Below are 19,428 nucleotides of genomic sequence, written 5' to 3'. Positions count from 1 at the left end.
CATCTGCAGCGACTGGCCCCACGAGTGCGCGTCTTGGTCAGCGGGCTTGGGCCTCCTCATCGTGTGCTAGCGACCAGATGTCGAGAATTTCGCGCGCTGATCATGCTGTTGGCACTCGGTGAGGGACTTTTCAGCTTCAGTTGGTTGTAGGTGAGCACCACTGATTGATTTGATCGGCCCTGGAAGGCTGAATTGTTCTTCTTGAAGCTCCGCCGCTGGGTTTGATTTTATTTCCTGTTCACTCCCTATGTCCTCCCCTGTCTGTTTTATTTGACTGCTTGTCGTTCCTGCTCTCTGCCCCTTTGGGTTCCTCTTCCAAGTGTTTCCCTCACGCCGCACGTCCGCCCAAGTCATGTCATCCCCGGACAGCACGTCAACGCCAAGCAATGAATCTACCGTCGGGGATGAAGAGAAGAACGAGTCGACGCAAGATAGCGTGAGGTCCGAATCGGAGCAAGAGGAAGGCGAGCACCAGAAGATCCTGAATGCCGCCTGGGGCACGCATGGGAGATGGTGGATGTGGACGGGGTATGTCTCGCCTTGGACCTCAACCTCAATATCAATGGTTGTGGACGCTGACAGATGCACCGTTATACAGCATCGCTCTGATGTGGACTATTTTGTAAGTACAACTAGCACGCCCGAAAGGGCATCTCATCCCTGCTGACACATCCCATCGCAGTGAGCTCGACTACACCACCATCTACAACTACCAAAACTACGCGGCTTCGGACTTTGGCGAGATCGCCCTGCTGGGGGCGTTGACGACGGTCGGCACCATCGTCAGCGCCGTGCTCAAGCCTCCGCTGGCCAAGGTCTCGGACGTCATGGGACGCGCCGAGACATACGCGGTGGTGATCGTCTGCTACGTCGTGTCGTACATCCTCTGCGCGTCCGCCCGCGGGTTCGGGCAGTACACGGGCGGCTACATCGTCTACAGCGTCGGCCAGACGGGCATGCAGATCCTCAACCAGATCATCGTGGCGGACATCACGTCGTCGCGGTGGCGCGGGCTCGCCAACGCCCTCGTCAGCCTGCCCTTTATGGTCATCCCGTGGTGCTCGGCGTTCATCGTCGACAGCGCCCTGGCCACCATCGGCTGGCGTTGGGGCATCGGCATGCTCGCCATCATCATGCCCGTGTGCTCGCTAAGCGTCATCGCTCCCTTAGTTTGGTTTCAACGCCGTGTGGAGCGGGCAGGCGGCAGGATGCGGCGGAGGACTTCCATCAAGGGGTTCGCGACCCAGATCGACCTCGGCGGCATGCTGCTGCTCAGCGGCGGCTGCGGGATGCTCCTGCTGCCGATTGCGCTGGCGGGGAACGCGAACGGGAGCTGGCGTGCCCCCTGGGTTCCGACGCTGATCGCCATGGGCGTGGTGTGCCTGTGTGTGCTAGTCTACTACGAGTGCCGCGTCGCAACCAAGCCGGCCCTGCCGCCGCGACTGTTCCAGAACATCTCGCTGGCGCTGGCGCTGGTGATCGGGCTGCTGGACGCGTTCGCCTACAGCGTGACGCACACGTACCTGTACGCGTGGGCGACGGTGGTGCACTCCCTGGCGCCCCGCGACGCCACGTTCCTGACCTACACGGCCGGGTGCGTGCAGGTGGCGACGGGGCTGGGCACGGGGTTCCTGATGTACCGGACGCGGCGGTACAAGTGGCTGCTGCTGCTGGGGGTCGTGGTGCGGCTGGTCGGGTACGGGATCATGCTACGGCTCCGAGGCGCCGACAACTCGCTGGCCGATATCATCGCCATGCAGGTCGTGCAAGGCGCCGGCAGCGGCGCCGTCGGCACCGTGGTCATTGTCGTCGCCCAGGTCGTCGTCCCGCGAGCCGACCTCGCCCACGCCACCGCCCTCGAGCTGTTGTGCATCTACCTAGGCAACAGCGCGGGCGCCGCCGTCGCAGGGACCATCTACACCAGCCTGTTCAAGGCGCGGCTGCGCTTCTGGATGGGAACCGGCACGGCGTCCCAGGCGGCGGCGATCGAGCGCGTCTACGACTCCATCACGGCGGCGGCAGCGTCGTCGTCGTCGTCTTCTTCTTCTTCTTCACCAGACACGGGAGACCGCAACGCCATCAACCTCGCGTACTCCGACATCCTGCGCTACATGACCATCGCCGCGTTGGTGGCGTCTGCGGTGCCGATGGTTATGGTCTGGTTCCTGCCCAATCTGCAATTGAGCGACAAGCACAACCTGGCGGGGAATGTGGCCAAGCCTGACGAACGAGAAGCTCAGGCCCGAGTAACTAGCGAGACCCGGCTGCAGAGGTGGAGGCGGAGGATACGGTGGTGACTGTCGGTGACTGACTGACCGACTGCCTGCTCTGGGAGTTATGGGGACATCTATTTCAGGGTGTAGAGAGAGAGGTAGGTCTCTGTGTCATAGATACACCCTGCCAGGTTGCCTCATAAGACATCGAGTTTCGAATGCAACTAGCAAGCAAGCAAGCAAGCAAGGCTCAGGTATGCTTTGGAGATAGAACAAAAGTACAAACACTGCACATAGAACAGGAAGCACATGGTTTCGAGAACATGACACCACGCCATGTTAATTAGCTCCAGGCAGCCAGACAGACTAGACTCCCAATAAATGAAGCGAGCAAACTATCCATCATCATCTCATCGCATCCGAGTTGTCATTCTGACACTCATCTACTCCCGACAAGGAGGTCTGTATTGTGCGCGGTTCGAGGTGAGGTCCGATCGTGCGCCGCACCTCGCGTGATGCTTTGTCGAATCTGGTCCCAGAACAAGGGCGAATCAAGTAAGATTGAGACGATTTCCCGTCTCTTCTGAATTACACTGACTCGGACGATGGGTGGATGGATGAATGGATGGATGGGTGGGTGTTTGTTTGCTTGTTTGAGGGCGGGAACGACAAGAAAGGGAAATTCAGTGCGCCGCCGTCGCTGCTGCTGCAGTGCTTATGTAGATAGCTAGTCCGGGGGTCGTCGAGTTGTCGGTACAAAACACCAGCCCCAGTCCGTGGTCGAGACGGAATGGATTGGATAACTAACCAACTACCTAGGTGATTAAGTTAAGTAGTAATAACAGGACCAGATGGCCCGAATAGGTAAGAAGTGCTGATATAGTATTAGCTATGTGTAGAAGAAACAGCACTCGATGTCCTAGGTCCAACTATCAAGGGTGGAAATGTAACTTCGTCCCGAATACCGAATACATGGTCCCTCGTGCTCCTGAAGTATGTAGGTAGGTCACCCTCTGTACCTTGTATATAGTGTACTTACGAATCCACAGCAAGCAGTCCAGCTCAGCTCAGCTCCAAAACCAAAAGTCAAAGGCCAGAGTTGGTTCTTTCTTGCGCGCGGACTGGCGGACGGGCGGGTCACCAGGCTGGCGACCACGCGCCTACCTACAGTAGTACAGTACTCACGAGTTCTCGGTACCCAGGGTAGTAGTGGTGGAGGAGGCTGCAGAAGCTGGACGGACGATGATAGGCGCGCAACATCGTCATGCTCCCGGTGGACTGTGAACAGACCAGTTCCACCCATCCACCCCGGATAACGACGTCGATACGAAGCGACCGCCCTCGTACAGTACACCAGACAGAACACGGATCTATCTTGCGCGAGGCGGGCTTCATCTTTTCACTCCAACGATCAGGGGTTTTACTTCCGTCTTCGCCAAACCAAGTATCTAATATCTGCAGCAATGGGTTATGCTTATCCCCCCATCCTTTGAGTTCTGGAGATACCATGCTCCCGTACACCAACATATGTAATAATTGGGGACTGAGTGTGAGTTTGCTCGTTGTCCCATCTGGCATTCAGTCAGGGCTAGTGGAAGAAGGAGCACGGGGCCATGGAAAGGGCCCTGCCGTCTCGCCTAACCACCACCGCTAGCTAGTGGTTATACAGTATACGCATGGTGCCTATCTGCGTCCACTCGTCCCGGGCGAGCGAGCTGGCTCCGACTAGCGCTGATCTGACGCCCTATCCGGGTCCGCGAGGGCGCGTCGCCTGTGCAGGCCCTGGGATTATAATTAAATAATAGTCCCGAAGCCGATGGGGGTGGTTTGTTTGTTTGCTCCTTTCCTTTTTTCTCGTGTGTGTTCTGGCTGGCTTGTGGTGTGGTCTTTTTGTTCAAACGAATATCGAATGTGTTGGAATTGAACTGGCCTGGCCACTCTCTGTTGATCCTGCTCCCGTGCTTGGTTTGTTTCTTGCTGGAACGGGGGGAGGCTGCGTGAGAGAGAGAGTGAGGAAATATCAACTCGGTCCAGTGTGTATAAAAAGAATAAGGAACAGATTCCCAACTGGTTGGACACACGCACGGCACGATGGACATTTTCGTGCTCGCAAAGGTCTTCGGACTGGCCTCGTCAGGCATATTTGCAGGTTGTTTCTGACCACCCTCCTTCACTCCTTTCTCCCTTCCTTCGTTCCTCGGCCCTCTTTTTCCCTTGGGTGCGAGTGCATTTGCAAGTCCTGCTCGGTCCGTTTGGGATATAACGAATGAGGCTGACCCATTCTGTCGTCTGATGCAGGATACACCTGGGCTCTTTCGCATGCGGCCGTGCCAGCGATCCTGTTTGCTCCAGATGCCCTGGCCGCCCGGGAGTGGCGGTACCAGTATCTCATGGGGTTCCATGTCAGTGGTTGACTGCACCGCTCCTCTCAACGTCCCGAGTTTGAATAGTGTTCTCTTCTGACACGTCTGGCAAACATGCAGATTTCTCGGCCCATGTGCCTGATCAATGGCTTGTCGTTCGGTTACCTGGCATACCACGGTAGGTTTTGAGGTCCCTTCCAACCTTCACCGGAGCCATTGAGTCTGTCCTGAAGTTGCTGATCTGGGGGGTCATTCATTCACCCATACAGCCCCTGCCGGATCCCTGCTGCGCTACCTGTACATCCTCGCCGCCTCGGCGAGTGCATCGGGCGTGCCTTACGCATTGACCTTTCTGCGTCGCACCAACGGCGCCCTGTCCCGCAAAGCCGATCGGCTGGCCGGTCCTGGCGGCGGCGAGATGGCGTTGACGTACGCGTTCGACGAGAAACGCAGCATCGACCGGGACCGAAAGATGACCGTTGCGGAGGCCATCAAGCGCTGGCAGTGGCACAATTATCTCCGGACCTGGGTCTTAGTGCTGGGCGTGGTCGCCGGGGCTTTGGCGGTGGCCATGGACTGAGGAGCTTGTTGAGGAAGGTGGTGCGTCTTGGGGCGAGCCATGACGCTCTGCTGCTGGTGAAGTAGTGTATTGTAAGAAGGGCTTTTCTAACGGGAACTGGTGGATTTTACTGTCTGGCAGATGTCGACGGGGTGTCAACTGTGGCGATACAAGCATTCGGGAGCCACGCCACGATGGGTGCTGTCGTGGTTACTATTACATTGCGTTCGAGAATTCGCGTAGGGGCGTCAGTAGCAAAGTGATTTCGTTCCTTTGCCATCTTAAAAGACAACATCCAAACCAAGTTCATAGATACAGCTCTGCTACTATCCATTAATCCCCAGTCAGATAGCAACGTGTGCCCCTAAGAACAGGCAACGGAACGCACTGTCGGGATCATCAAAGAAGAGATAGATGGCTACGGAGTCAATGCACTTTTATTCCCATCAAAGTCCATCCTTGTTTGTGTGTGCAAAACAATAAGGGAGACTTGAGGGCTTCGTTCAGATCTGGGGATGGGCCGACCAACATCAGACAGAGGGCAAGGCTGACGAGGTCGCACCTAGGAATAAGAACGGCGTAGGGCTGCCCCCGAGCTTCGGGGCGCGGCAAGGCCAGAGAGGCTCCCTACGGGTGCCAAGGCACCTAACGACCCGCATTGTTCGTACCCGGTACAGTATGTACTGTAAGTAACAATATCGGAGGCACCGCCCCCTTCGGCTCTGGACTTCAGCCTCCCAATTTAAATTTAGAGCCCCAACCAAAGAAAAACCTGCTCACGAATAATCAATCAATCTCCCTTCAGCCTCATTTCCCTCCCCTCACACCCCATTCCGCGCCTAGCCACAACATGACAACAACCAAAAAACCTGCTCACCTCCCTCAAACGCGCGAGGGCGTATACACCCAATGCACCCTGCGAAACAAGATGGGGACGAGGCTGGGACGAGAGTGGCGACTGATATCTTGCTCAACGTTGCTACTTTGGCCGCGTGTGAGTGAGTTGGAATGGAATTGGATTGGATTGATTGATTGATTGATTGGAGATCGTGAGCAGATATTCCTCGTAAACGAGGTCTCGGTGGCAAGGGTATATATGAGAAGAGAAGTGCTTGGTCGTCTGCCCATCTTGTAGCCTTGAGATATTCCCATCACAACTTGTAATTCGCCTTCTCATACTCGTACAGTCAGTGAATCGTGACGAACAGCCCATTTATTTTGAACCCCGACAGCAAGAAAAGTCATGTGTGGCGACTCCCATCTTCCTCCGGCCCCCGAATCCGGCGACCTGATCGCCATCATCCACTCAAACCCGCAGTCTTCGTTTCAAGGACGCCTGAAACTGTCAAATCGGGCGCCAGGAGCGACCACAACCACCCTCCAATGTGCAGGTCACTGGTCAGACCTTGGTGGACCGGGCGAGATCTTGTACGTGAGAATACAGTACGTCCAACGCCATCCCCGTCCCTGCTGTACTGCATTTCTGTGTCTGACAATCTCCCTCAGCAAATACGGGCAACCCATAACGACATCGTCACAATTCGGTGCCGACTCAGATTCGGAAGACGAATATGACCCGTCCAACCCCGTATTGTATTCGTTCTTTGTCGACACCGTCAGCGGTTCAAGAACGGGTGACGTGAGGCTCAATCTCGGTGTCGGCGGAGATGGTGTCGTGGGACGAACAGTATCGATAGTGGATGGTCGGAGGAGAAAGCTTCTGGGAGAGGGAGTTATTGGTTGGAGTTGAGGTCTTTGCAAAGAATTTTGTTGCTTTTGCTGTCTACCTCGCGGGAACATCCAATCTTTTGGTGGCAGCGGTGAAAATTGATGTTGAGACGGAGTCTGGACGGCTGGTCATTGCTTGTATGTGAGCTTCGGAAGACCCGCCCTAAAGCAGATACCCCATCCATCCGCTGTTGTTCATGTATATATCAAACATGTCCAATTCTTCTGTACTGAAGTTGAACTGGTCCCAGTTGGTGTTTCCGTAGCTGGCAGCGTCATAGGCGGCATTCAAATTAGCACCGAACTTGTCCACGCTCGACCAAGCTCCCCCTGGAAGGAGAGCCGGGGTATAAGGTCTCGTCGCTGGTAGGGTGGTGGCGTTTCCAGGCCCAGGACACTGCATCATTTTAGCAGCGGAAATGATGTCCGCGGGATTTTGCCGCAGGATGCTAGATGCTCGCTGCTGTCGTGTCTGGCCATCTGGGCATTGTTCGTCATCAGAGAGTTGGCCAGATCGATGCATATGCCAGATTTTGAGCTTCATGAAGACAAATCCAAACGCCTCGGCGCAAGGACTCGTGCCGCCCGCGGACACTTCGCCCAGTCGACTGAGAACAGCATCCAAATAATACCCGGTCTTCAGATCAGGTACAATATCCGCGCCAAGTTTGGAATCTGATGAGCTGAAGATCCAGTGAAGTTTGATCAGCACCACAACGGCATATGCATTCCAGACAATGTAGAGATTGTTCAGATTTCGAGCACACTCGACTTCGAGCGAGAGGTATGTGTCAAGCACTCGGTGACTGCTCTCTAGGAGAGTCGAGAAGGCTCCAACATGAGCAGAAGTCATAAAGTCGGGCACTCGTCGCAGCTCTAAAGGAGCCACTCCGGGTCGGAAGTCATCGACATTGTGGTCGTAGTGGACGGCGATCTCGTGGATATACAAGTTGAGACATGCTGCCTGGTGTTGAACAAGTCCTTCGCGAATTTCAGCCCGCGTTCTCCACAATAAGAACAGAATGATTGAGACTTACGTTTGTCCACCGAAGGATCGACGTTCTTCTCCCACTGTTGCAATTGCCTCTGAAAACACTTCAACTGATATTGCACCCGTGGCTCTGTAAAGTTCAGATCGGCACCTGGGTCGTCCATATTGAAAGCTGCTGCCACTTCCTCCGCAATACGCGCCAGGTGCGCCATGTCACACAGCCATTTGTCGGTTGGGGCCGCATATGGGCTGGTTTTGAGGATCTCCAGGCACTCTTCGACGCGCGGGCTAAACCTGATTAGAGCCGGGAGACGAAGGATAGTGGTGACGCTGTGTTGTGCACACAAATCAGTACCATCCAAGTCACGAGAGGTAGAAGAGTTAGCAAACCTACCTGATGTTGGTCTGATAGCAGGCTAGCCACGTACGGGCCAGCTCAAGTTCTTCGGCCGGAGTCCTTTTCAGCTTTGACCTCTTGCCTATTCCTAATTCTAGAGACATGATGATCGCGGACTGGATGTTTTGATTAAAAGCAAGATCCCTCGCTGTCCGCGGCCGTACATAGTACTGAGAGTTCAGCAGCATGGCCTGGACCATGTCCAATGACTTATCACCGTGGAAGAGCACCCGTTCTGCAATCTGCCTATTGGTTTCAATGGTAAGTGCTGCCTGGGCCGACGGCTGCACAATAGGGCTTGCCAGTGCTAAAATGGCTAGAAACGTTATAGGTCGGGTCTTTCGAAGTTCGTTCGGGTCTGTGTCGGGGGGGAAGACGACATGTGGGCAAGAAGCGCACATCTCCTTCCTCCAGTGGTTGAACATTGCCGCCGCGCTCTCCATACTCAAGTCACCACGATCAATGACATCCACGTAGTCGTCCTTAGCAATAGCTTCGACATTTACCGGGTTACAGCCTCTCTGAAATTCCGGTTGGGCGGTCGAAGGGAATGGTCTGTCCAAAAAGTTCTGCTGGTACGAGTCTAGGTTGGGACTGCCTGTGTCATCAGTTTTGGTTGGTTCCGAGCTCCCCAGAGCAGGGACGTCTTTGGGAGGCGATTCATCGTCGGGCTTATTGCCATCTGCCGTCTGCTGTTTGGCCAGCAAAGCGTCGGTCAAGGCATTGATTTTCTTCTCCAACTCGGCGACCTTGTGGACCGTTTTCTGTCGTTTCCGCGGAGGACCTGGCATGATACATTCTCGATTGACCTTGGAGCATGCATTACAGGCCTCCTGTCCTTCGACCGGGAGACATCTGATTTTCATGTTTCGACACGCAATGCATGCACGTGACCGTTTTTGCCGCTTGGGCTTTTCGTTGCCTGAGGCTTCATCTTCTTCCAGGCTGTCTGGAGATTGACTGTGGCTGTTCGACTCTTGAAACTGAGTCTCTTGAAGAATAGCACGTGTTTCGGGAGAGCGAGTCTGCTTGAATGGCAATAGGCTTTCCAGGGGAAGAGGTCTCTCTGGCGACATGGTGTCGATGTGTGCCTGTTGAGGAACCCGTCATACCAGACCCGCCTAACAACTTAAGGCAGTCCCCCTGATTACAAACTGAATTCTTGACTAGGCTGACATGGCTCGCGGGGAGAGCAAGGTACCCACAATAAACAATTTCCCTTTGAATAGCATATGCCCAGAGAGAAGTCGGAGTGAGAAACACACAAGGGATAAGGAAGGACAGCAGCAGCCATGGCACAATTAGAAATCAGATACGAAATGAGGCATCTGCTGGACCGGAATAAGGTTTTTACGGCTCGCTGTTAAGCAGCTACTTCGGAGCCGGCGGGAAGTTGGGTCCGAGTCGGAGTGTGAACCAATCACCGTGCGCAGAGGTTGTGGTGAGTCATTGATCATGGAGACTTTGTGCAGCCTCGTCGCTGGTCTATAACATTGTCTGTAGGACTCTGTAGTATTGATACAACTAAAGGAGTTGGTGCACTACCCAGCAGTCACTTGGGGGGCCCTAGTCTATTGGGACTTCTTCTTCACGTGCATGGTCGTTGCGTCCTTGCTGCATATTTATTCATGCTCCACGGCAGAGAGACTTCATATGCCTTGGCCATCATCACGACCCCAGAGCTTGACAGTTCTGTCGTGACCACTGCTGGCAATCCACTTGGCATCATTCGTAATATCGACACTGAGGACGTTGCCGGCATGTCCACTGAGCTGCTTCACAAACGACCAATCATCCGCCGAATAGATGTTGACGTTCTTGTCAAAGCCACTCGTCACAAAGAATGTGCCAGCTTTTCGAGGATTGTGCTCCTGTCTGACGCCACTGCTCTCCACCAGGGATGACTTGTCGCCGTCGAGGCCTTTGAACCATTTCAGGTCGGAGACGTTGCCATTATGCGCACCAATACCCCCCACACTGCGCACTTGACGAAGATCCCAGCACTTGACCCAGCCGTCACCAGAGCCTGATAGGACGCGGTACCCGTCAATGCCCCAGTCCAGGCAGAAGATCTCGCGGATATGGCCTTCCAAGATCATGACCGTTCGCCCTGTCCTAAGATCCCAGATTCTCCCGATGCTATCAAATCCTCCACTCGCCAGTAAAGAGCCGTCGGTGTTGAAGCTGACAGCGAAGACTTGTCTCGAATGACCCTCTTGTAAAAGAAGCTCCGTTGTAGTCTCCACATCCCATAAACGCCAGGTCGTGTCGAATGAAGCTGATGCAAGATATTTTCCAGAGGGATGAAATTCGACCCTGCAAACACGATCGGTATGTCCCTGCAAAGTGCCAATCGGTGTCTCCTTGTTCAAAGACCACAGATGTATGTCACTTTCTCCGCCTTGCCCACCAGCACCACTTGCAATATTCAGGGAATCTGGAGACACGTTGGATTCCTGTAGTGTTGCACCAGGATACCAGGCAAGTCCACCAACAATGCCCGTGTGGCCTCTGAGGGTCACCTTTTCGTCTAGGTTGGGCACATCGAGCAATTTGATGCCACCACCCCAGTTGCCGGCGGCAATTATCTCGCCATTGGGAGAAAACCGAGTGATGCTGACCGGCCGCTCTCCAGCAATCTGCGTGCCGAACAGTTCAAAGCCTTGTAACTTCTCTTTGATTTCCTTGCGATGCTTAATATGTGTGCGCAGCGGAATGGTAGAGTCTTCTCTCAGCCGTTGTATCCGCGCCTTTGCCCTTGGTAGTGAAAACCGAGCTATTTCTCTTCTCGCTTCGAGCAGTTCTGGTAGACCCTCGGTGTAGAATTCTTCTTCTTGATCGGCATCTTCCTCTGCTTCTTGCATTTGGACGTCGACGGCAGCTCCATCCGGACCAGCTGCATCCTCTTTATCCAACAACAGCTCCCGCAGGCGGGCTCGTCGGTCAGCGGCGTCTTCTCCAAAAAATGTGATAGGTTCTCCGAGTTCGCGCAGACGTGCCCTGACTTTTCCGTCGTCCGTGGGGACAGCCAGCATGGCCAGCCTCCGTTTCCGGTCGAATTGGGAGAGAATCGCAGATGCTTTTTCGGGCGCAACACCCCCCGCGCCGGTAGGGAGGTCATAATTTCGATCGACAGCTGGCAGAAAAGTGAGTCCAGGTATTTGAGAGCACTGAGTACGCAATACTTACGAATGCTTGCTAGATCCACGCCCATCTCGGTGTCCTGCGTCTCAGCCATTTCCGTCAGTCTTGCGTGTCTCCGCCTCTTGATGCATCGCGGGGGCAGATAGAGCCTTGGAGGCAAATGTAAATAATGAGACACAGAATAGTATGCTTTGTGGCGGAGAGTCTCTTACCTGACGCTCCTCCTCCACATACGCCTGACGCGCCGGGTGCATCATCTTGGCGGCTGGGACTCTCGGAGATGGGATTCAGATCATGTGCAATTGCGGCGAGTCTCTTGGGAGCCGTCAGTCCTCCCAAAAGCAGTGATTTTCCACGAATCCAAGGAATACCTATGCGGAAACAAAACTTCAGGTGCAGTCCGCCCCGCTTTAGGGAAAAAATGACGCCGCCTGGTTGCTGTTGGATTACATAATATCCGCGGCCCTACGGGAAAGCATTAAGCCAGTGATGATTTCTCGGGGGGGACGGACGGCTGACACTGCTTGTTTCAAGCTTTAGGAAGCCTTTCTACAACATATGATTACCATTGTTGTTCACTCGGGTGCAAGAACCCTCTGATTTCTAGAACTCAACGACCGACCGGACGCCTCAGAAGAGTGGTTGCTTCCATCAACGGTGCCGCAGTATGAGCTCTCTTATCGAACAGGCACAGCATTGCCATGGACACAGAGGGCATGAGCATGCTGGTAGCTCCCCAAGTAGCTGATCAATGCTCCTAGATCTGGTCTCCTGCCATATGTATGGCTCTGTCCTGATTTACGGCTTTGCGAGGACCATTTGTTTGAGTGCGGCCCTCGCCTGGAAAGAGCGTCTCCAGCCTACTGCGCTACGACCGTTATGCTTCTCAAGAGCACATTTTTCGTGCCTTTCTCCTGCCAAAGGTAGCGTGGGCGTTGCACCCTCTCCCGATGCCACTGACCAAGCGTTGAGCTGAAAGGACATACTTGACACATATTAGCAGAAAGTCCTCGTCAGCTATCAAGAGATCTATCGATGGCCAACGTTCGGCAAATTCCTACGAAAGGAATCAAATGCTCGCACATGTCAAGGACTGAATCAACACTGTCTCTTCGAAGCTGAGGTACAGCGCAATTACATTCAGCCAGCCTCAGATCGGCGATTTGCGTGCGGCTGAACTGCATATTTCCCTGGGGAAAGCTATGTGTAACAATACTGTAAAGTTGACCAGCAATTTTATTGAAAGCACAGCATACGAGTTCCAGGTCTTCACATCTCCAAAAACAGTAGCAGGGAGATAAATGCTCCACATTTATGGAGTGAGCCTTTCGTCTGGCCATCCTGGTTTCCATGTGAGGGAGGAAAATCCTGCGCCAAATGATGCAGGGCCGAAAAGTCCATGTCCAAATTGGTGATCAGCATGATGGGCATCATCAATTCACGAGGGAGAAAATCATTCGGCCATGGCTGAACGTGGCTGGCTGATGCCGACTACCAAAACGTCTCCGTGCAGCGGGCGGCCGCTCCTCGTGTTTGATCAGCTGAAGTCTTTGAGATTCTAGATGTCTCCCCTCTTTTTCGACGCAGTGTACAGTGTGTGCGAAGCTGACCATTCTTACATGGCTAGATGGTTTGATAGCCCTGGCATTGTCGCGCCTTTGTCTTGTGCACATACGCAGTAGAGGATTGGAGGAAGCTAGTCGGATTGAGCGTAGCTTCACCTCCCAACGCACATCCTCGTCACCCATTGATGGCACTGCAAATGTCCATTGAAGCAAAAAACAGGTGGTATTCGACGACGACAATGCGGTCACTCTGCGACGTCCGTGATAAGACCACACCACCCTCTTTCCACCTACCTCAGCTCCTCTCCGCGACGGACTCTTGTTCCACTTGTGCATTCTCTACATTCTAACAGCTACCTATTTCATGACCCTTGTCAGGAGTATCTCATGGCGAAGGACCATCCAAGCAACCTATTGGACGACCATGCTGGACATACCGGCTCCTAGGTTCAACCATCCCTGCCTCAGCGACCACCAGACTGGCATCTAGAAACTTGCCTCAGCTCGCCACCACAATCAAGGCCTGTCCATATTGCTCATGTGAGCATCGACCGTGTGGGCATGTGAGAATGTGGAGGGAGGGGTGACATATAAATATGCGCTCTGGATCGTTCGAATTTTCTCTCATATGTCCATTCATCGAAAACCTCTGCACAGAACTTGCCATAACCCCAATTGAAACTCATATCCTAGCTGATCATTGTGTGCTTTCCCTTTCACAATGCCATCGGAACCGATTCCTCCATTCCCTTTTCCCACGTCGGGACCACTAGATCCTTACATCAATTACTTGAAAGATACTCTCACCAAGCTTGGCCGCTACGACCAAGGTGATCAATCCCTCGCCAAGGCCATCCAACAAGGCCTCGATGAAGATATCGAGGAGTTGAAGGTATGGAATATCACGAGTGCCGACAACTTCATGTACTACGCCAGCTTCCTGCTCACCAACTGGATTCCAACCGAGACACATAACAGTCGTTTCCTCTATTACGTCCTCACAGTCTTCTATTACATATTCGATCGACCGGCGATCCGCGATCTGCAGACGCCAATCAGTCCGGACTCAATCGAGGGCGACATGCCCAAGATGAGACCACTGTCTGACTGGATCGTTGGATACGCTAGACGGGTTGGGTCCTGGCTAAGCACTCCTGATTCTTGGACAGAAAATTCCTGGAAGACTTTCCAAGACGCCACGCTCTACAGATATCGCGACTATCTAATTCCAGATCCTGCCTCTCCCACCGGTGGCTACGGAAGTTTCAACCAATTCTTCTGTCGTTTCCTCAGAGATCCCAGTGTCCGACCGATTGACGAGGACATCGATGTTGTTGTCTTTCCCGCGGATTCGACATTCGACAATTCGTGGCCCATTGACAACGATCTATACGTGGACATCGCGGATCCGGATGCACCTCCATCATCCTCAGGCAAAGAGGATTTGGTTGACGTCAAACTCGTTAAATGGCCACTATCTGCCTTGCTTGCAGGTTCGTCATACAAAGAGGTATTCAAGGGCGGCACATGGGCTCACATCTTCCTCAACACTTTCGACTACCATCGACAGCACGCTCCCGTGTCGGGAACGGTGAAGGAAGCATTCCTTGTCGAGGGTTGCGCATACCTGCAAGTACAGGCCAAGGTTGGCGATGATGGCAAGAAGAGGCTCAGCCCACGACGAGGCCATTCGCCGGCTGTTCGGGCGGGAGATGCAGTGGGCGCCCAGCCAGATGCTCCTGATGGTGCCGGATACCAATTTATCCAGCAACGAGGTTGCATCGTGATTGACACGACAGGCTTTGCCAATATTGGTCTGGTTGCTGTCCTCCCTATGGGGATGGCTCAAGTCTCTTCGGTCAATCTGTCCAAGGGTTCCAAGGTCGGAAATGTTGTCCAGAAGGGCGAGGAGATTTCGTGGTTCGAGTTTGGCGGCTCCGACCTGGTCCTGGTGTTTGAAGCACAGGCAGAAGTGACCGATTTCCCACCCCCTAATACAGACGAGGATCCCAGTCCACATCATCTGATGGGTGAAAAGCTGTGTACGGTCAAAGCAAAGCCCGCGTGAGGCCGCGTCTTGTTCCTGCAAAAAGTTTTGGGATCAGAACACCACGGGATTGCCTTGCCGATGGAAGGGCGTGGAGACGCAACACTCTACTTTCTTTCTCATTCAGAGTGAGCGCTTAAGTGGTAATACGTAATACGTTTTCCTTTCCGTCTCAATTGTTGAAGAATACATTTTAGGCAATACCTTTCCGTTAATCGTGTACCCTGTGTTCTCGATCCCATCTCGTGTACCGCATGAGCACTGCGCACAGAGTTTGGAACGAGAGAGGAAGTAATGTTTGGAGATATATGAGGCCTGCTGCTCGGGTGATGTATGCTGGGCTTCGTTGTAGTTGGGAGTATCGAGAATACAAACCCCTTATTCGAGCCCCACTTCTAGAGCCTCGTGCGGCCCTGCCAAACATGTAAAACCCCAAGATGGCTGACTTCGAAACTCAACAAATCGGCAGTATTGACTAGGGAGGAGCCATCGAATAGTAATCAGTCAATTCGCCTGGTGCCCACACATGAGGAGATCACCTGTACTCACAGCAAGCAGATCCTCACCTCGACGGCAAACGAGTTCGGCGATTTCCCCATTCGTTTTACCCCGCGGCTCGCCGAATGCAACAAAAACATCCGAGGTTCAGCTTGGCCACAGCCGGTTCGAGCCTAGGAACTCCAAGTCAACGCAGATAAACAGGTTCTATCAGGCATTTACCATCGTTACCAGATCGTATCTGCAGCTTGAGTGAACACCTTTGGGACTTACCCGTACACCATGGCTACCCAACGTCTCTCGGCCGTCCTGTCCCACCTCCCTTCTACCTCGAGCGCGGTAGACAACATGTATGGATGGCCACTTTGATGTTTCGTTCGTCCGTTTGTATGTGTGTCTCTCCAGGTCTGACAATGTGATGATGGCACCAGCGCGAAGCAGAGTCCCGACGATGTGGTGATCACCCTCGCGATCAGGACGCCGATGTGCAAGGCCAAGAGAGGCGGCTTCAAGGACCTGACGCTGGACGGCATGGTCTTCAAGATCCTCGAGCAGGTGCGGCTCCGGTGCAAGGTCGACCCGCGTCTGGTCGACGACGTCTGCCTCGGGAATGTAAGCGGGCTTTTTTGTTCTCTCTTCTATATCTAGGGCAGAAACTTCCGGCGATTGGTTGATTGGTTGATTGATCGGTTGATCGATTTATCTCATCTAGGTTCGCGACGGCAAAGCCGCGTACTATGTCCGGGCCGCGTCTCTCGCGGCAGGCTTCCCCAACACGTCCGCCGCGTCGAGCGTGGCACGCTTTTGCTCCTCGGGGCTGACGGCCACGCAATTCATCGCCAATGAGATCATCACAGGTACCATTGAGATCGGCGTCGCGGTCGGCGCCGAGACCCTCAGCGAAGGTAACGAGCGTCTCAGTCGGCCCTTCGTGGACGAGGTCATGAACGGGAGCCAGGATGCAAAGGACTGCATGCTCCCGATGGGTAAGCCCAACACGCGCCTTTGGACCGAAATTAAAGGGATCTGACACTCCCCCGTTTTTCTCTGACAAATAGGTGCAACGTCCGAGAATGTGGCCAGGGAGTTCAACGTCAGTCGGCAGCGGCAGGACGAGTACGCCGTCGAGTCTTACCGGCGAGCCGAGGTCGCACAGAAGAGCGGCTGGTTCGAGGACGAGATTGTCCCCATCACTGTCAAGAAGGACGGCAAAGACATCACTGTTTCCCGTGACGAGATTCGATGGGGCACCACGTACGACGGGATCAAGAACCTCCGTCCCGCTTTTCCGGAGTACGGAGACACCACACACGCCGGCAATGCCAGCCAAGTTACCGATGGTAAGCCCCATCAAGAGAGGAGAGGCTCCCGAGAGATAGGACTGGCCCAGACTGATACCTCATCTTTGCCTATAGGAGCTGGCGCTCTGCTTCTGATGAAGCGCTCCAAGGCCCTGGAGCTGAATCAGCCCATCCTTGCCAAGTACGTCGGTACCGCTCTCGCAGGCCTCCCACCGCGTATCATGGGCATCGGCCCCGTCTTCGCCATTCCCAAGTTGCTTTCCCGATATAATCTGTCTCTGGACAAGGACATCGACGTGGTGGAAATCAACGAGGCGTTCGCTTCCATGGCCGTCTACTGTCGAGATTACCTCCATCTTGACTGGACGAAGATGAACCCAAGAGGTGGTGCTATCGCGTGAGTCTCTTCCCTGATTCTCTTCCTGCTCGAAATATTGTTTCAACGTCGATGTTCGATACCATGCTAACGGAGACCTGTAGACTCGGCCGTAAGTCCTCCCATTCACCCATGCCAGATCAACAGGGGCAGTTCCCTTCTGGGGCCCCTCTCTCCACCACCCTTCCTAACCCTGTAGCGTTTCTCAAGTACTAACACGCGTGAAAAAGATCCCTTCGGGTGCACGGGAGTTCGACAGATCGTGACGGGTCTCAGTGAATTGAGGCGGAGAAAACAAAAGGTATTGCTCACCAGTATGTGCCTGGGAACCGGCATGGGCATGGCCGGCTTGTTTGTCAATGAACAGCTTTAGACCTGGGTATATAGAATGCAAGTTTGGATGTGCCACATATCTACAACCCCCATTCTTCACTGGTCGGCGTCTTAAGAGCTGCTCCTCGAAGTCCGTGATTCAATCGAAGCTCACGGTAAGAGGGACGTGCTCGCACACTATCAACGGTCTTGACATGCGTCTTGACATGAATAACCTCGACTCGCTCCGGCACCTTCTTGCCATAGACGACCTCCTCAGCCTGTTCGCGTGCATTGATGACGTTATCATAAACATACGTGGAGAAGTCTCTCGGCGCGGTCCCCTTGTCGAACATCTCTTCGTTCATATTCTTCGCCCTGGATCTCCGGTACGAACAGAAACACGAAGATAACGACCTTGCCGTACGCTTTCGAGTCCCGCATACAGGAGAGGTGGACACGATACCGCGAAGCAGCATGGAAATCGCGCAGATACTGGTCCCGAGTGATGAGCAGCATCGTCCTGCGTCCAAGTCGGCCGATGAAGAAGTATGAAGTACATTGGCCCAAGCCGCCGAAGAATTGGCACATGATAATCCACCGGAAAGGACTTTCAACATCAACCTGAGTCGCGAGCAGGGTTGTCAATATATTCTCTGAGTGATAGGGATAGAAGGAAAGGCTGTGACCTTACCAAAGAGCAGAAGTACGTGGCAAAGGACATGACGAACATGTCGCCTATGGCGGGATTGATCAGGCCAATGCCACAGCTGATGAGGGTACGTCAAACATTGCGACTGCGCAGCATGTCAAGGAGGAGAGAAGGACAATTTCGTGCACGGTGTTGAGTTTCATTTCCTCGAAATCCAAGCATGGCTTGGAATGTATTTTCTTCCGGATCCACATTCAAAAAGCTTGCTGGGGTTCGAGCAGAAGACCTGTAGTCTAGACGAAGTCAAAGACAAGACGTGGGGAGGCTTTGTTGATGGCGTGAAAGACGTCGTTCGAGGGAAACTTGACGGGGTTCGGATCGGCCCCGACTCGATCGTTGTACAAGCCTGAAGAATCCCTGATGACTCCAGCTATGTCGAAGACGTGTGCCATTGCGTCCGAGGTCACCGGTGTCTCGTCAGCGGATATGATAGTCTCTCTGGCCGAACTCAACAGACAGGCACCTAGAAGACATCCTGGAAGACATGCCCGGAGCAAGAGGGCATTCCTTCGAAGATCATCCCTCTGAAAACGAAGACGTGGCTGTAAAAATCGATTCTCCCAATGCCATTTGTGGAGCTAGCAAGCTGAGCCTTGATGTTCGGACCACCACAATTATGATGCATCCAGAAAATCTGCTTCGGCCTTGAGGGTAGAATTTTTGCTCTGAGGCTGCGATGAATGCTGCATGTTCAAGACTCCAGAATCAAACTGTCACGTTACCGATGACTTGGACAACTAACCAGGCTGGATCAAACTATCCACGTGCCACAAATTGGTGAGGAGAGCCCGTTGGTACAGCTTCTCACCCAGATACCGGGCGACACGGTGAAATCTGCCTCAGCACTATACATCTGACGGATTTATGTCCGCATTAAATGATGATGATAACCGTCCCTGTGCACTTCTCTTTGTAGTCGTGAACACTTACTGTTTTAGTGAACATACGTGTGGAGAAAAGCCGATCTTCCTTCACGCGGCTTAGGCGAGTAATCTCATATTGCCCCACTCAGATGAGATTGGAAAAGTTCTCGAGGGCGAGTTGGTTGACACCGCAGATGGGTTTTCAGGGTTGCAATGTTGGATTTGTGTCGCATTGGATAAATATAATTTTTGCGTTTCGCTGTTGGTCCAGCTTTTGAACTCCGTATGTACAAGTTGAGCATATGGAACGCCGACCGACCATGCTCTTCCAGAATGTTCGTATATTCCAAGAACGGAAA

At 53.5% G+C, this 19,428-nt stretch overlaps 8 protein-coding genes across 8 annotated transcripts; 5 read left to right on the top strand and 3 right to left on the bottom strand.

Annotated features, from left to right (window-relative positions):
- Window positions 1-352: 352 nt before the first annotated feature.
- Window positions 353-2,297, top strand: AYL99_02988 (hypothetical protein; the record flags this gene model as incomplete). Its single annotated transcript, XM_018834504.1, has 3 exons — window positions 353-528; window positions 599-622; window positions 683-2,297. 3 exons carry the CDS (start codon window positions 353-355, stop codon window positions 2,295-2,297), a joined length of 1,815 nt encoding a protein of 604 aa, XP_018697128.1.
- A 2,393-nt stretch (window positions 2,298-4,690) lies between these two features.
- On the top strand, window positions 4,691-5,156 carry AYL99_02987 (hypothetical protein; the record flags this gene model as incomplete). Its single annotated transcript, XM_018834503.1, has 2 exons — window positions 4,691-4,754; window positions 4,846-5,156. 2 exons carry the CDS (start codon window positions 4,691-4,693, stop codon window positions 5,154-5,156), a joined length of 375 nt encoding a protein of 124 aa, XP_018697127.1.
- A 1,222-nt stretch (window positions 5,157-6,378) lies between these two features.
- AYL99_02986 (hypothetical protein) lies at window positions 6,379-6,885 on the top strand (the record flags this gene model as incomplete). Its single annotated transcript, XM_018834502.1, has 2 exons — window positions 6,379-6,578; window positions 6,642-6,885. The coding sequence occupies 2 exons, from the start codon at window positions 6,379-6,381 to the stop codon at window positions 6,883-6,885; spliced, it is 444 nt and encodes a 147-aa protein (XP_018697126.1).
- Window positions 6,886-7,026: 141 nt separating this feature from the next.
- Window positions 7,027-9,327, bottom strand: AYL99_02985 (hypothetical protein; the record flags this gene model as incomplete). Its single annotated transcript, XM_018834501.1, has 3 exons — window positions 7,027-7,844; window positions 7,901-8,184; window positions 8,249-9,327. 3 exons carry the CDS (start codon window positions 9,325-9,327, stop codon window positions 7,027-7,029), a joined length of 2,181 nt encoding a protein of 726 aa, XP_018697125.1.
- Window positions 9,328-9,900: 573 nt separating this feature from the next.
- AYL99_02984 (hypothetical protein) lies at window positions 9,901-11,489 on the bottom strand (the record flags this gene model as incomplete). The annotated part of the gene is made up of 2 exons (XM_018834500.1): window positions 9,901-11,387; window positions 11,441-11,489. 2 exons carry the CDS (start codon window positions 11,487-11,489, stop codon window positions 9,901-9,903), a joined length of 1,536 nt encoding a protein of 511 aa, XP_018697124.1.
- A 2,192-nt stretch (window positions 11,490-13,681) lies between these two features.
- On the top strand, window positions 13,682-15,028 carry AYL99_02983 (hypothetical protein; the record flags this gene model as incomplete). Its single annotated transcript, XM_018834499.1, has 1 exon — window positions 13,682-15,028. The coding sequence occupies one exon, from the start codon at window positions 13,682-13,684 to the stop codon at window positions 15,026-15,028; it is 1,347 nt and encodes a 448-aa protein (XP_018697123.1).
- Window positions 15,029-15,787: 759 nt separating this feature from the next.
- Window positions 15,788-17,555, top strand: AYL99_02982 (hypothetical protein; the record flags this gene model as incomplete). The annotated part of the gene is made up of 7 exons (XM_018834498.1): window positions 15,788-15,855; window positions 15,937-16,117; window positions 16,218-16,491; window positions 16,564-16,845; window positions 16,921-17,203; window positions 17,287-17,294; window positions 17,413-17,555. 7 exons carry the CDS (start codon window positions 15,788-15,790, stop codon window positions 17,553-17,555), a joined length of 1,239 nt encoding a protein of 412 aa, XP_018697122.1.
- A 40-nt stretch (window positions 17,556-17,595) lies between these two features.
- On the bottom strand, window positions 17,596-18,218 carry AYL99_02981 (hypothetical protein; the record flags this gene model as incomplete). Its single annotated transcript, XM_018834497.1, has 3 exons — window positions 17,596-17,872; window positions 17,922-18,118; window positions 18,189-18,218. 3 exons carry the CDS (start codon window positions 18,216-18,218, stop codon window positions 17,596-17,598), a joined length of 504 nt encoding a protein of 167 aa, XP_018697121.1.
- Between the last annotated feature and the right edge of the window lie 1,210 nt (window positions 18,219-19,428).

This window comes from Fonsecaea erecta (genome assembly GCF_001651985.1).
Source record: "Fonsecaea erecta strain CBS 125763 chromosome Unknown Scaff2, whole genome shotgun sequence".
Lineage (NCBI taxonomy): Eukaryota > Fungi > Ascomycota > Eurotiomycetes > Chaetothyriales > Herpotrichiellaceae > Fonsecaea > Fonsecaea erecta.
Note: the sequence above shows the minus strand (reverse complement) of the source record. Positions and strands in the feature narration are given on the sequence as shown.